A 14058-nucleotide genomic window follows, 5' to 3' on the forward strand; every position below is an offset into this window, starting at 1 on the left:
AGCAGACCTGAGACATTGAGCGAGTCACGGAACGTCTCCCAGCCTCAGTCTGCCCATCTGTAAGATGGGTACGATTCTATGTTCCTGTTAGTCAGCCTGCTCTGAGGGGGTTGGGGCCGTGGGTCTGGGGACCTCAGCTGGGGTTGTGCCTCAGTGTTGCAGGGAGGGAGCCTGTGTGACTTCAGTCAGGCTTCTGTCCACACCCCACGAAGGGCTGGAAATAAAACTGCGGTATATCTTCTTAAATTGGTAATCCAGATGGCGAAAAAGTTTGTAGTTTAGGCATGTCCTGAATATTTTAATTTAAAGTAAACCGGTGTAAGTTTTTGGTGAAAGTACGTGCTAGATGTTTAGCGTACGTACGTTGCGGGTAGTGGGGGGCGGGGGGGTCTTGCTTTTTTGGTGACAAAATACGCATAAAAAAAGATTTAGCATTTTAACCATTTTTGTGTACAGGTCAGGGTCATTAAGCACATACGCACCGTCCACACCATCCGTCTCCAGAATTTTCTCATCTTCCCCCACTGGACCTCTCTCCCCAGTGGACACGGACTCCCCAGCCCCGCCCTGGCCCCGGCGCCCACCTTCCGCTCTGTCACTGTGACTCTGACGACCGTGGGGGCCTCCGCGTACAGGGAGTCACACAGTATTTGTTGCTTCAAGTCTGGTTTCTTTCACTCCGCACGGCGTTGGCAAGGTCGGGTGCCTCCACGTCGTAGCAGGTGTCGCACTTTGTTACTCGTTGAGGCTGAATACTATTCCGTCCTGTGGCTCTGCCACGTTTTGTGACCCACTTCTCCGTGGACGGACACGGGTTGTTTTCACCTTCGGCCGTTGTGAGGCAGCCGCTGTGCACAGGGGCGTGCGAGATTCTGTTCCAGTCCTTGCCTGCATTTCAGTTCCTTTGGGCCAGATACTCTCATGCTAAGAAATAATGCCGTTTTGCTGTCTCTCACGGTGAACTGTGTCCCGTCCAGCTCTGCAGCCCCCTCCCCAGCTGTGCCTGCCAGCTGGGCTGGCGAGCCGGGGGGAGGTGCCTGGGCGGTAGGCGGCCCCTGACTCAGCCGGTGGGGGGCGGGGGGGGGGGAACCGTCCTCCCCAGGCAGCGGGCCAGCCGTCTGCAGCTTGCTGGGCGGCCGGGCGTCCCCGTCCTGCTCAGGACGCCCCCCCACCCCGGGGCTGGCGGGGGGAGCAGGAGGCCAGCACTGCTCAGCCACTTCCCGCCGAGTGACCGCGGGCATTGATGTCAGCGCCTACACCGCCCGCCGCGGCGAGGGAAAGAGGGGCTGCTGTGCAGATCGCGTCTAACACCTTGCACAGCGAGCAGCGAGTACTCCCATCTCCCGCGGAGGCCGCCGGGCCTCTGTGAGAACAAGGGCGCCCTTGTGGGGAGCAGACTCGCCCCGAAAACCCCCTCGTGGACGCTGCCCGTTGTCCTGCTGCCTGTGGGAGGGGTCGGGTCAGGAAGGTCTGAGGCCGCCACTCTGGGGCCGTGATGGCACGAAGCTGCGTTTCCTTGAATGCCGACACCAGACAAAGAGTCTCTCTGTGCGGTGTCTTCAGGCATATTTGTTTACTGACCCGGGTCCGGCTTGGGTGCTGGGCAGGGAGACAAGAGAAGGGAAGTGGAGGCCCCACCAGCAGGCAGAGTGGCCTTCCTGCCGCCAGGGAGGGTGGGCTGCCTGTGCTGAGTGGGTGTTGTGCCCCCGGGGGGGCCTGGGACCGCTTCCTGGAGGGAGGCCTGAGTTGGCCTTGAAAGAGGGTGGGGCCAGGGGGAAGGGCGCTGGGACCCAGAGGTACTGCAAGTGGCAGGCCACAAGCTGGAGGGGGACTGAGGAGCTGGGATGCCAGGCCGATGGCGCCCGTGACTTTGGACATGGCTACCAGGCTTGGCGGGAAGTGGCTGGGTCAGGGGGCGTCAGCCGAGCCCTCTGCCTCTTCCCATTCTGTCTTTTCAGCCCCAGGATTTATGGGGCCTGAGCTGAGACTGGGCCCGGGTCACCGTGAGCCCCCGTGGGCTCGCTCAGTTGGAGGGTCCTGCCCGATGTTCCAGCCCAGCTAGGAGTTGGTGCCCCCTTTGCCTGTGGGGGGGTCCCAGGGGGGAGGATGGGCAGACCTGAGGTGTGTCTTTGCGGGGAACACAGCAGAGAGGTACCCCCTCCTGCTGTTCCAGGTCGTTCCCTGTGGACACTGGAGAGGCCCCCTCAGCTGCCCCAGGCCCCAGGGGAGGGTGGATGGGAGGGCTGTGCAGAGCCTCAGGCATTCACGCCCCACCGATGCCCAGCCGGCTGGCATGCGGATGAGCCCAAGGGGGTGCTCTCCTCAGCTCAGCTTGGGCCAAGCTCGGCCTGATGGGAGAGATTCCGGGGAGCACTTACCCCTGGGCCCCAAGAGAGTGCTGCTCCCTGCCCTGCAGCCAAGACCTGAGGTCCCAGGTGCAGCAGGCACAAACCCAGGGTCCCCTTCATCCCTGACTTGTTCTGAGGTCGTGGAGTGAGCTGTGAACCCTGAAGCAACCCAGGGGAGGCCCGTTGGAGAGGGCTCGGTCTCTTGGCCAGAGCTGTGGCCAGACTGAGGAGGCCAGGCCCACTGCCTCACCGAGGCGCCCCCAAACCTGGTGCTCACTGGCAGGGTGGCCTGCCCAGGTCCCGAGCAGGAACCGGGCGGCACAGAGAGCAGCCTTGTGGTTACCTGGTGAAACCCCCTTCTTCAGGAGTCTTAGGTGTTGTGGCCTTGGTGAGGGGTCTTTGATCAAGCGCTGCCTGCCAGGTAGGTCTCTCCAAGTGCAGGCTGGCCGCGAGGAGGGTGGCCTGAGTGGGTGGTTTTCTCCTGTGGGGTGGCAGCCAGGTGAGGCCAGGGCCAGGGCTCCGGGGAGTACAAGGTATTTGTGAGGGCTGTCCCGGTGTCCTGGGAGGGAAGGGAGAGACACCAGTGTGGGAGGGTGCCCGAGGAGCCTGTGGCCAGGTGGGGTTGGCCGATTCCCAGGGGAAGGAGATCAGCAGTTGGCACGCAGGCCCAGGTCGCCTAGCTGAGAGGCTGGAGGCCTGGAGGGGACAGGTAGCGGCTGTGGTGGCTTTGAGGGCCCCAGACAGCAGTGGGGGTCTGGTCGTCGTCAGCAGGAGAGGGGGCTCCCAGGTGGGGAGCTGCCATTCTCCGTCCCCAGGAGAAACCCGACACCCCCATCCCCTCCCTGCCACCCCCGCCCCCCCAGCCTCAGGTCAGCATCCGGGATGGGCCCCCGGCTCCCGGCTCCCGGCTCCCGGCTCCCGGCTCCCGGCTCCCGGCTCCCGAGCGCGCTCCGGGCCTGCGCCTCGGGGCTGTGCTGCGGGGGGAGAGCGGAGGAGGGCCTGGGTCCCCGCCGGGAGAGGGGCCGGGCCGGAGGGGGCGCGGGGAGGCCGCCCGCGGGTTCCTGGGAGACGGGGCGGTGCCAGCGCGGCGGGGCGGGGGCTGCGGGAGGAGGCGCGTCCCCGCTGCCGCGAGCCGCGCCCTCGCCGTGCGCGCCAGTGCGGCCGCGGGGCTGCCAGGGCGGCGGGGGCCGCTGCTCCTCCCCGGCTCCTGGCCGCCTGCGCCGCCTCCGAGCCCTCCGGCCGGGTCCTGCTCCTCCGCCGGCCCCCGGCCGGGTCCCCAGGCGCCCCTCCCCCCACGCGCCCGCAGCCGGAGTCGCGCGCCACCCGGAGCGTCACCGCCACCGCAGCCTGGGACGCCGCCGCTGGAGCCGCCGCCGCCGCCGCCGCTGCCGCCGCGCAGGGTTCTCGGGGCCACGGCGCGGGTGGCGTCTGCGGGGCCGGGATCCAAGCTGGGCGACCCCGCCTGGGATCCAGCCAGCCGTCCACCCCAAGCCATCTCCATCTCCCCGGTCCCCCAGCGCCCCCGTCCCCAGGCTTGCCACCCCTCCCTTCACTCCCTCCGCCTCGCCTCCTCATCCCCAGCCCTGTCCCCCGTCACCTCCGCCTCGGCCCCATGTTCTGTCCGCCCTGCCCTGCGCTGCCCTCGCCCCCCACCCCAAGCCATCTCCATCTCCCCGGTCCCCCAGCGCCCCCGTCCCCAGGCTTGCCACCCCTCCCTTCACTCCCTCCGCCTCGCCTCCTCATCCCCAGCCCTGTCCCCCGTCACCTCCGCCTCGGCCCCATGTTCTGTCCGCCCTGCCCTGCGCTGCCCTCGCCCCCCACAGGCGCATCTTCGCTCCGCTTCCCCACCGCTTCGCAGCAGGTGCCCAGCGTCCACCCCGTGGATCGTGGGTCCCCGTTCTCGCGGCACCCCATCGCCACCCCACCCCGTCCCCTCCTGCCGTTCCCCACCTCTCCCCTTCCCCGGGCCCCTCTCCGCCGGCAATCCCGCAGCGTCCCGCCGCCCTCCCCACCCCCCACCCCCCACCCCCTCCAGTGCCTCCCGCCGCCTTCCGCAGCCCCCTTCCTGCAGCGAGCCCCCCTTCCTCTTCCGTCAGACCCGTCCCCTCCCCTTCGCCTGCCGCAGCCCCCGCGAGTCCCCGCTGCTGCCACCCCCTCCCCATGCCTGCCGCGCCCACTGCGGCAAGCCCCTTCCCCGCCAATCGCGTGGCCCTCCTCCTCCCCCACGCCCGCCCCGCCTGCCGCAGCCCCCCGCGCGGCCCCCCTGCTCGCCGCCTCCCCGCCCGCCTGCCGCAGCCCCCGCAGCCCCTGGGCGCCCGCCGCGCCCACTGCACCAGCGCCCGGTCCCCTCCGCGCCAGGAGCACCGCCGCCGCATCTCCAGACCGCGCGCTGGCTCCCCGGCTCCCGCCCCGCGGCGCGCGTCCTGGCCCGCAGCGACTGGCGAGGGCACCGGGGCGCCCCGCCTTTGTTCCGCGGCCCCGGCGACGGAGCCCCTCACAGGCCCGGGGGGCCCACCCCTCCCACCCACCGAGCGAGGAGTTGTCCGCACCGATGCCCCTCGGTTTCGGGTCCCAGTGCCCGGTGGAGGCTCTGCGGCAGCACTGGCAGAGGGCCGCTTGGTGACGCTGTCATTTGCCTGAAACGGTGGGGGTGGGGTGGGAGGGAGCTTTGGGTGGTCGGTGAGGGGTAGGGAAGCAGGTTGGGTCGGAGGCAGGAGGGGTTATGGGTGTTGTTGGTGTGTAAGGGGGAGTAGGAGATTGTGGTTGAAATGTCCTTTGCAAGGTGCATCCGAGGCCACCCTTCTGGACGGACTCTAGGTGATCAAGTGTGACCCTCCAACAGGGACTAGTCAGGGGCAGATGCTTCTTGGGGGATGGGGGGCTGTTGAGAAAGGAAGGTCTGGAGCTCCGCTGTGGCCAGTGGCCAGGGAAGCTCCCTCTGTTTGCTCCGTGTCTCCCACCCCCAGTCGGCTGGTAGACATGCCAGGGGGATCCTGTGGCCACTGGAGCCACAGAGGGTCCAGGAGCAGGAGTGGGCGGGGGCTCTTGTCCAGGGGAAAGCCTTGGACAGCCGCTCACCCCCAGTCTGCCGGCAAAGCCCCAGGTAGGGCCCAGAATTGAGTAAAGGAGAGGGGTGGGGAAGCCGCCCCCTTCCTGCCCTTCCGGACCCGGGCCTCTCCCTTGCTGGGTTTTGGTGCCTGGGAGCTGGGCACACGGCCCCGCTTCAGCCCATCCAGGGAGGCTAGTGCAGGCTGATTGTCGACAGTGACTTAGAGTGATCTAGGGGTCGCTGGGCCAGGTGGTGCAGAGCATCGGGGCTGTGGCTTTAAAGACAGGTCGGGCAGATAGTCTGCATACTCCCGTGTGAGCACTAGAAGCTTCTGGAGACGTGGGCTTGGCATGGCGCCATCTTCCCTCTGCAGTCTCCTTGGGAGGGCTCTAGCGCCACCAGACACAGGTGGCTGCTGGGCTGGGCCTGGACACATGAGGTCCGTGTCCGGCATTGGAGCCGGTGACCACTGTTGGGAAGGGGGTCTTGGGCTAAAGCATCAGGGCGATAGTGCTGGTGGGGGTGGCTGCTGGGTGGGGAACGCCATCCGGAGGCTGCTAAGACGGGACAGCTGGGACCAGCGCTCAGCAGGTGGCAGAAGGGTGCGAGCCTTAAAGATGTTTAAGTCGTAGACTGGTACGGGCTCAGTGAAGAGAAGCCGGGGGTCTGGGGTGACCCCGAGAGATCTGAATCTGGAGGGAAGAGGTGGACCTCTGGTCTGCCACCCAGAAAGAGAAGCAGCCGCCGATGGGGCGAGGGGAGTGGGTGCAGTACTTTAACCTGAGGAGCAGGAAGGGAGGGAATCTGGGAATTCGGGGGCGGGGCCTAAGGGAAGGAGCCGCAGGGATCGCAGGACGGGCCGGGCGTACATCCCACCGTGAATGGGTGAATCGGACCTCCCTCCCGTTTCCCCAGAACCCCCGGGGATCGCCACAGGGAGGAAGTGTCCCACAGGCCAAGGGAAGTCCTGGATATGGCCGGCCCGCTGTTGCAAAAACCGCAAAGGGACCGAGGGAGGAAGGAGGGACGGTCACCAGCCGGCCGGTGGAAGCGTCCTTGGGAAGAGGGGCCGGCGCCTGCCGGCGCGGGCGAGTCTTCGTTTCTCGGCAGGTGTTGAGGGGGGGGGGGGGGTTCGGGGCCAGAATGGTTCGAAGCGACATGGTGCGATTCCGTCAGTCTGACGTGCACACTGCCCAGGGTGGGGTGTCCCCTTCTCTCCCGCAGACCCCCGCCCGGTGCTTTGGCTCCGACCGGGAGGGGCAGGCCCACTCTCCCGGAGGCGCGGGGGTGCGCTGCTGAGCCCGCCTCCGGCCGGCCGGCGTCCAGGGCCGTCGGACGATGTGCGGACCGGGCCGGGCCGGGCCAGGGTGGGCGGAGGGCGAGCGCCAGGCGCTGCAGCCCCTGCGTCTGCCCCGCGGCCGGCTCGAGGCCGCCTCGGCCCAGCCTGCCCGGGGCCTCAGGCCGGCGCCCGGGCTCTGGCTCCGTGTCTTCACTCCCGTGTGTCCGCGGAGGGAGGGAGGGCCGGGGGCTGTGCCGGGGCAGCCGGAACAGCGCAGGCCACCGGGCGGCTGGACGAGGTGGCCGGGCAGGGCTGGGGAGGCTGCGGGCACAGTGCCAGGGAGCCCACGCAGCAGCTGCCCACGGCGGAGCTCCCTGCATCTCTCGGCGTCCCCCTCCTCTGCCCAGCCTCTCTGCTGTCTGCGTGAATGGCAGGCTCGGGGAGGGGGTCTGGGCCACCGGGAGACCGGGAGGGTTCAGGAGGGAGGGCAGCCGGCCAGGGATGCCTTCCGCCCCCACAGCCTGTAGATACTCAGGATTGGGCGGCCCCGGGCCCACCTGAAGCCCGGCTGGCACCTGCTCCCTGCCCCAGGCCACACCCCCGGTTCGCCCTCCCCACCCCCACCCCCACCCCCCAGCACCACTGGGACCCCGGTGTGCAGAGGGCGCTTTCCGGGCCCCCACTGAGGAGGGGAGCTCAGGTTTCTCCTGGTTGGGGCCCGGGGACCCCATGGAGAGGACCCTCATCTTGCTCAGCGTCCTGCCTCCTGCTGGCAAAGGCACCCGAGAGGGAAGCATGGTAGCTGTTGTGTGGCCCAGCCCTCCCTGCCTGGAGGCACCTGGGCATGCCACCCCTCAGGAGAAGGGGCACAGGGATGTTGGCGGGTGCCCCCCCCACCACCACCACCAGGCCCGGGCTCCGACACTCAGCCCCAGCTGGTCCCCACAAGGCCCGGAAAGGTCTGGCTCACCCAGAGGGTCAGGCCTCAGGTCCCCAACGGCCACACCCCCCCGCAGACCTGGGGCTCCCCTGGGGGTGGTCACAAGTGGTCCCCAGCTCCAGTCTGTTACCCCGAGGTCAGCCCTGCCCCAAGATGGGGGCCCCAGCCCCCCTCAGACGGACATGCTAGCATCACCTCCAGGCCCTGGGAGAAGGGGCGGCGGTGGTCCTCCAGGCATGCAGCCCCTGGGGGGAGCAGGTGTCTGAGACCAGACACTGTGTCTGAGTGCCCCCCCCCCCAGGCACCTGCGGCCCCTCCCACCGCACCTGCAGGCCTCGGCGGCGCCTGTCCCGCCAATGGGCACGGAGGCCAGACACGGCAGCAGATAAACACAGTCCAACGTGGTGTGACCCGGTGGTCCCGAGAGGCAATTCGGGGCAATTCAGCCTCAGGATAATAACTTCTCTCTCCCCTCCACCCGAGGCCTCTGCTAGAGGCTGCCTGCACCCAGGGCTGCTGATTCTCCCCCGCGGGTCACCTTGGAGCCAGCCCCCAGCCCTCGGGACCCAGAGAACTCTGCCCAGGCCGCCGCACCCCCACCCCACAACTGTGCACAGGATGACCCCGCCCCCACACAGCCCCACACAGCCCCTGCCCCCCTCCCCCCTCAGACCCTTGCTGCCCAGGGGGCCCCAGGAGGGACCACTCCCACAGCTTAGAGGCACGAGGTATGGCCTTCAGGGTGGGGTAGGGACGGGTGGGGAGGGCGGGGAGGTGGCCCAGTGGGCGTGGAGTCCTGAAAGCGGGTAGCCTTGGCTTCTCACTGTGCAGCATGGACTGGACGGGAAACTAGTCTCTTTGAGCTCGGTGTCTCTGGTCTGTAAGGTGGGGTCACAGCACCCACCTCCGAACTGCTGTGATCGTAATACTGGGACCTGCGGCCGACGCAGTATGCACAGCGGTATAACCACAGGGCTGTGTGACTTAGCACCTGTCCTTGACCCCAAGGTGGGAACACAGATAGTGGTGCTGCCCTGGAGCCAAGGGCCAAGGCCGCGGGCGTGAGGAGTGATGGGGGCTTTGGGGACGCAGCAGAAGGGACATCCGGAGACACCCGTGTGTCCTCTTGCCCTGCCTGCCCCCGGCAGAGCTGTGTCCAGGCCGTGTCCTGGCTGGGTTAGGCTGCCCCCCACGTGCTCTGGCATTGGGGGGGGGGAGGGGGGGGTAAGGAGCCTCTGGTTGTCCGGCCCTGCCCGTCAGCGACCCCTTCCTCCCTGCCCCTTCTCAGCCAGAGCCCAGGCAGGGGGCACCATGCAGGCCTGGAGGCTTACCCTGGGGAGCCTTGAGTCTGGGAGCCCACCCCTCCGCGCATACACAGGGCCCTGAGGCAGTTCTGTGCTGGGTCACATTTGTGACCTGAGCTGCTCCAGAGCCCCTGGGATGGCCCTCCTCACCTGCATGGTGGAAGCAGGGGGACTGAAGGGCCGGGTGGACCTCCGACATCCCTGCACCCTCACTTTATGACCAGCCCGGCTGCGTTTGTCCCAGACGGCCTGGAGGGTGGCCTGCGGAGGAAGCCCTGCTCCTGTGTCCCACGCTGGGGACTGCACCGCCTACCCCGGGACCCCCACTGGAGCTGTGCCCCTCCCAGGGTCCGCTGTTCGTGCCCACCCTGCCCAGGAGACCCCGCCAAGCCCCAGGGCCAGTTCTCCTGGTCCCCAAAGCTGTGCCTGCCCCCGGACCCATGCCCCAGCAGCCTCCCCACCCCTCCTCCCCTCACGCCGGCCCCTCCCCACAGGGGAGCACCTGCGGATCTGCCCCCAGGGCTACACCTGCTGCACCAGCCACATGGAGGAGAACCTGGCCAACCGCAGCCGGGCTGAACTGGAGACAGCCCTCCTGGACAGCGGCCGCGCCCTGCAGGCCACACTCACCACCCAGCTGCAGAACTTCGATGGTGAGCAGGCCAGTGGCGTTTGGGGACCACCAGACGCTGACACGGTGGGGAGCTGGGCACGAGGGCACCTCTGCTGGTGAGGCAGGGTCACAGGATGGGTGGGGTTATTAGCGCCCTGAGGCTGGGAGCTGAGATTTGGGGTGTCCCGGTAGCAGAAAGCTGCCCGCATGCAGGGGCCCAAGCAGGGGACCCGTGAGCGTGGAGTGGTCTGCAGGCGACTTTGTCCACCCCGTGGTGTGCACGGCAATACACGTGCACGTTTGGGGAGATCAGGCCCATCCCTCTGTCGGCCCTTCAGAGGGTCCCTCTTGCTCTCAAGGTGGCTCCTTATCCCTAGAGGCAGGAACGGGCCTTGCACTGGCCACCAGGTGGCCCGGAGCCGGGAACCGCAGCGTGGGGGCCGAGCTCCGGGCGGGGCACTGAGGATGGGGCTTCGGAGGGCCGGGTCTGCGCTGGTGCGGGGGCAGGAGGAGTTTGGGGCCCCGGGCGTGGCCCTCACATCTCCGGGGCAGCTGCTGTGTGTGGCATTCATGGGTCTCACACCGGGAGTCTCACGCCGTGTCTGGGCAGAGAGCGAACGCCCTGGACAGTGAAGAGTGGGCTGGCGTAACGACGTCCACGGTGGCCGCCCCAGGGGGACGGTGTGGGCGCTGGGGTGGGGGGCCCCCAGGAAGTGACCTCTGAGCTGAGACAGGAGGGAGAGTGTGAGCCTGCAGCTGGCAGACAGCCCTGAGTGGCTTTGAGGCCCGGCCTGGAAACACCTGCAGCGGTGGCTGTCCTTGGGGGCCTGTGACCTCAGCCCCCCGCGTCCTTCCCACCATCCGACAGCCTGGCCAGGAGCTGCCCGGCTCCCACCTGGGGTGCTGCACAGGGTGTCCTGAGCCCTACAGCCCAGGGCCTTGGGTGGGGTAGATGTGGAGGAGCCTGAAAACCCCTGGGGGCCCAGGGTCCAGGGGCCTGTGCGGGGAGGGTGGCCACGGCTCTGGGGGCCGAGTCCGAGTGCAGGGGCCGTGTGGTTACAGTCTGCAGTCTTGCTGCTAAAGGGGGTGGGTGCTGTCCGGGACTCATTCTGGGCATACGGGGTGCAGGGTATCTCCCCCGAACCACGCCCACGCCCTGCCTCCCGGAAGGCTGCAGCACGTCTGTCTGGGGCTCTGGGCAGGTCCCAAGGGCTACAGGAGATCCAACCCGGACCCTCAGGCAGGCCAGCTTCTGGGAGGCATGAGAGGGAGGGCCGGACAGGGGGCTGGGGGGTGGGGGGGGCAACGCAGGGAGGAAAGAGCAGGAAGGAGGCGGCCCCACCTCCTGACTCAGAGGACCCTCCTGCCCCCCCCTTGCAGGTGATCCCAATGAGTCCCTGAGGGCACCCTGAGCCTGCCTCCAGCTCAGAAGTGTCCATTGGAGGCCCTGAGACCCGAGAGGGGACCCCCACCCAGGCTTTTGCACCCCAGGCCACGGGGGGGGGGGGGAGGTCTTAGAAGTCCTAGGGGCATCGGGGGTCTGGGCCAGAGCCCCCTGAATCCCGGCCTGGCCTCCACAGCGAAGGGGGTGTGCGGGCGTGGGGTGGGGACAGGAGGCCCCGGGAGGCCTCACCGCCCCCCCCCACACTGGCCCAGATCACTTCCAGCACCTGCTGAACGAGTCGGAGCGGGCGCTGCAGGACACCTTCCCCGGCGCCTTCGGGGAGCTGTACACGCAGAGCGCCAGGGCCTTCCGGGACCTGTACTCGGAGCTGCGCCTCTACTACCGCGGCGCAAACCTGCACCTGGAGGAGACGCTGGCCGAGTTCTGGGCCCGCCTGCTGGAGCGCCTCTTCAGGCAGCTGCACCCGCAGCTGCTGCTGCCCGACGACTACCTGGACTGTCTGGGCAAGCAGGCCGAGGCGCTGCGGCCCTTCGGGGAGGCCCCGCGCGAGCTGCGCCTGCGCGCCACCCGCGCCTTCGTGGCAGCTCGCGCCTTCGTGCAGGGCCTGGGCGTGGCCAGTGACGTGGTCCGGAAGGTGGCCCAGGTGCGCTTGGCGGCCCCCCTCCCCTCCCCCCCACCTCGGGGACCCTTCGGCCCCGCCCCCGCTGCTTTGCATCTCGGCCCCGCCCCGTGCCCCGGGGTCTCCTGGCCCGGCTCCCTGCCCCGCCTACAGCACGTCCCAATGTCCCGCGACTGAGCTCCTGAGCTCCGGTGGGGGCAGCCAGGCGGTCCCATCCTCAGCCAGGCTGGGTCCCATGCGGGACCAGAAGGGAGAAGGTGTGGGGCTAGATGCCGAGTCGACTGCGGGGTCAGGGGCCGGGAGTCGAAAGGGCAACTGGCTCGGAGGCCAGAGCAGGCCGGGGCCTGAGGCCTCCAGGGCCAGCAGGCCCGTCCCCCAAGAGGCAGCTGGAGTCAGACCCCCTGGTGACAAACCGGGGAGGGCATCGGCCTCCGGAAGCCACACAGCCCTGGGTGTGAGCCGCCTCTCTGCCTCCAGCTGGTGTCCTTTAGCGGGTCCTCCTTCCAGCCCTGAGCCTCAGTCCCCTCGTGCGCGTGGCACACAGACCTATTCCCGCTCCCCGGTGAGGCTTGGTGACGGCAGTGTTCCAGGGAGTCGCTCACTAGGACAGTAGCAATTATTAGGATGAGTGGTCCCACGACCCATGGCCTGCTTGGTCATCTGAGAAGAGAAGGGCTCCCCAAGAAGGGCCAGGGCCAGGCGGAGGTCCCACTGTGGGTGGGGCAGAACTGAGGCCTCCTGACTTCTGTCCAGAGCCTTCCATCCCGGGGCTCCTTGGGGGGCTGGGCACGCCCAGCTAGCTGCGGGGCTGGGCTCAGGCTGCCTTGGCTCCGCAGGTGCCCCTGGGCCCGGAGTGCTCGAGGGCCGTCATGAAGCTGGTCTACTGCGCGCACTGCCTGGGGGTCCCCGGCGCCCGGCCCTGCCCTGATTACTGCCGCAATGTGCTCAAAGGCTGCCTGGCCAACCAGGCCGACCTCGACGCCGAGTGGAGGAACCTTCTGGGTGAGCCCTCGCTGCCACCACGCGCCAGAGCAGAGCAGGGACAAAGCCAGTCCCGTCCTCGGGAGTGCCTGGCCAGAGGCCCTGGGAGGAGGGTGACCCGGGGTCAAGAGACAGGGAGGCCATTCTGAGTGCAGGCTGCTGCCTGGGATGGAGCCCTGCGGGGTCCTAGTTCCTCGCCCTTCCCCGCTGAGCAAGGGCCCCCTCACGCATACGTGCCCACATGAACGTGACCTAAGGCGGGCCACCGCATGCGGTGGGCCAGCCGGCCTGTGCACGTGCCGACACGTGGGGGGCCCACACGCATCCACATCAATACATGTGAGCTGACGCTGCTGACGTCAGGTGGGCCAGCGTGCCCGCGCTCCGGCACCGGTAAGTCCTAACTGTGCTGACCTCGCAGGCCGACCCGTGTACACGCTCACATGTGCTGATGCGTGAGACTCACCCACACGTGTGAACTAGCACCCGCCCACGGTGGGCCAGTTCAGTATGTGCCAGCACACGTGAGCTTCCACACGCGTGTGCCCAACACGCGTGCATGCCGACACACAGGAACTAACACGTTCACCCACGGACCCCTGGCCGGCCGGCACGCGTGCGTATCAGCACACGCGTGAGCTCACGTGTGGACACGGCCTGGCTGGCGTGCATACTTACCAGATGCCCTCTGTGTGTGTGCCCACGCCTGTCCCAGACTCCATGGTGCTCATCACCGACAAGTTCTGGGGCCCGTCGGGTGCGGAAAGCGTCATCGGCAGTGTGCATTTGTGGCTCGCAGAAGCCATCAACGCCCTCCAGGACAACAGGGATACGCTCACAGCCAAGGTGCGGGCAGGAGGGTGCGGTGGGCGTGGAGTGGCATCCCGGATGTGGCCTCGTGCCCCCGCAGGACCCCTACGGTCTTCCCCCAGGTCATCCAGGGCTGTGGGAACCCCAAGGTGAACCCCCAGAGCTCTGGGCCTGAGCAGAAGCAGCGCCGGGGCAAGCTGGTGCTACAGGAGAGGCCCCCCACGGGCTCACTGGAGAAGCTGGTGAGTGGTCCTCAGCCCGCCGGGCCCTGGGTGGACAGGGGAGGGGAGGGCAGGCCGAGCAGGGCGCCCCGTGGTCTGACTCCCGCCCTGCAGGTCTCCGAGGCCAAAGCACAGCTCCGAGATGCCCAGGACTTCTGGATCAGCCTCCCAGGGATGCTGTGCAGCGAGAAGATGGCCATGAGCACCGCCAGTGACGACCGCTGCTGGAACGGCATGGCCAAGGGCCGGTAGGTGCTGCCGCCTGGCTGGCCACAGGCCGGCCCCCCTTCGCGGTCTCACCTGGGCCTGTGTGGCCTGTGGCACCAAGTGCTGTGTGCGCAGGGCCGTGCCCGACCCCAGACACGCAGTAGGACACAGGAAACCCTCACCCAGGCCAGCTCCCGGCAGCGTGTACCGTGCTCCGTGTGCCCGCGCCCCGTGACTGTGGGCTCCCATCGGCCCCTGAAAGGCCACTGGGGGTCTCCAGCT

General features: G+C 68.2%; 1 protein-coding gene and 1 long non-coding RNA gene across 3 annotated transcripts in view; one reads left to right on the forward strand and one right to left on the reverse strand.

Moving 5' to 3' along the window:
* GPC1 (glypican 1) overlaps positions 1 to 14058 on the forward strand; it is a 29135-nt gene that overhangs the window by 12490 nt on the left and 2587 nt on the right. Inside the window, exons 1-7 of one of the 2 annotated variants that reach the window (XM_023259963.2) lie at positions 6211 to 6503; positions 9415 to 9573; positions 11190 to 11581; positions 12394 to 12559; positions 13254 to 13384; positions 13471 to 13590; positions 13684 to 13817. In XM_023259963.2, coding sequence (XP_023115731.2) covers positions 6371 to 6503; positions 9415 to 9573; positions 11190 to 11581; positions 12394 to 12559; positions 13254 to 13384; positions 13471 to 13590; positions 13684 to 13817 — 1235 coding nt within the window. In that variant the 5' untranslated portion in view covers positions 6211 to 6370. Of the gene's footprint in view, positions 1 to 6210; positions 6504 to 9414; positions 9574 to 11189; positions 11582 to 12393; positions 12560 to 13253; positions 13385 to 13470; positions 13591 to 13683; positions 13818 to 14058 lie in introns of those variants that run through there. The other variant, XM_023259964.2, reaches the window with a different exon arrangement.
* Positions 428 to 3235, reverse strand: LOC111561927. The gene is made up of 2 exons (XR_002744977.2): positions 2692 to 3235; positions 428 to 1599 (listed from the first exon to the last, which is right to left on the reverse strand). It is a non-coding gene; the product is annotated as an uncharacterized LOC111561927 (long non-coding RNA).

This window comes from Felis catus, chromosome C1 (genome assembly GCF_018350175.1).
Source record: "Felis catus isolate Fca126 chromosome C1, F.catus_Fca126_mat1.0, whole genome shotgun sequence".
Taxonomy (NCBI): Eukaryota; Metazoa; Chordata; class Mammalia; order Carnivora; family Felidae; genus Felis; species Felis catus.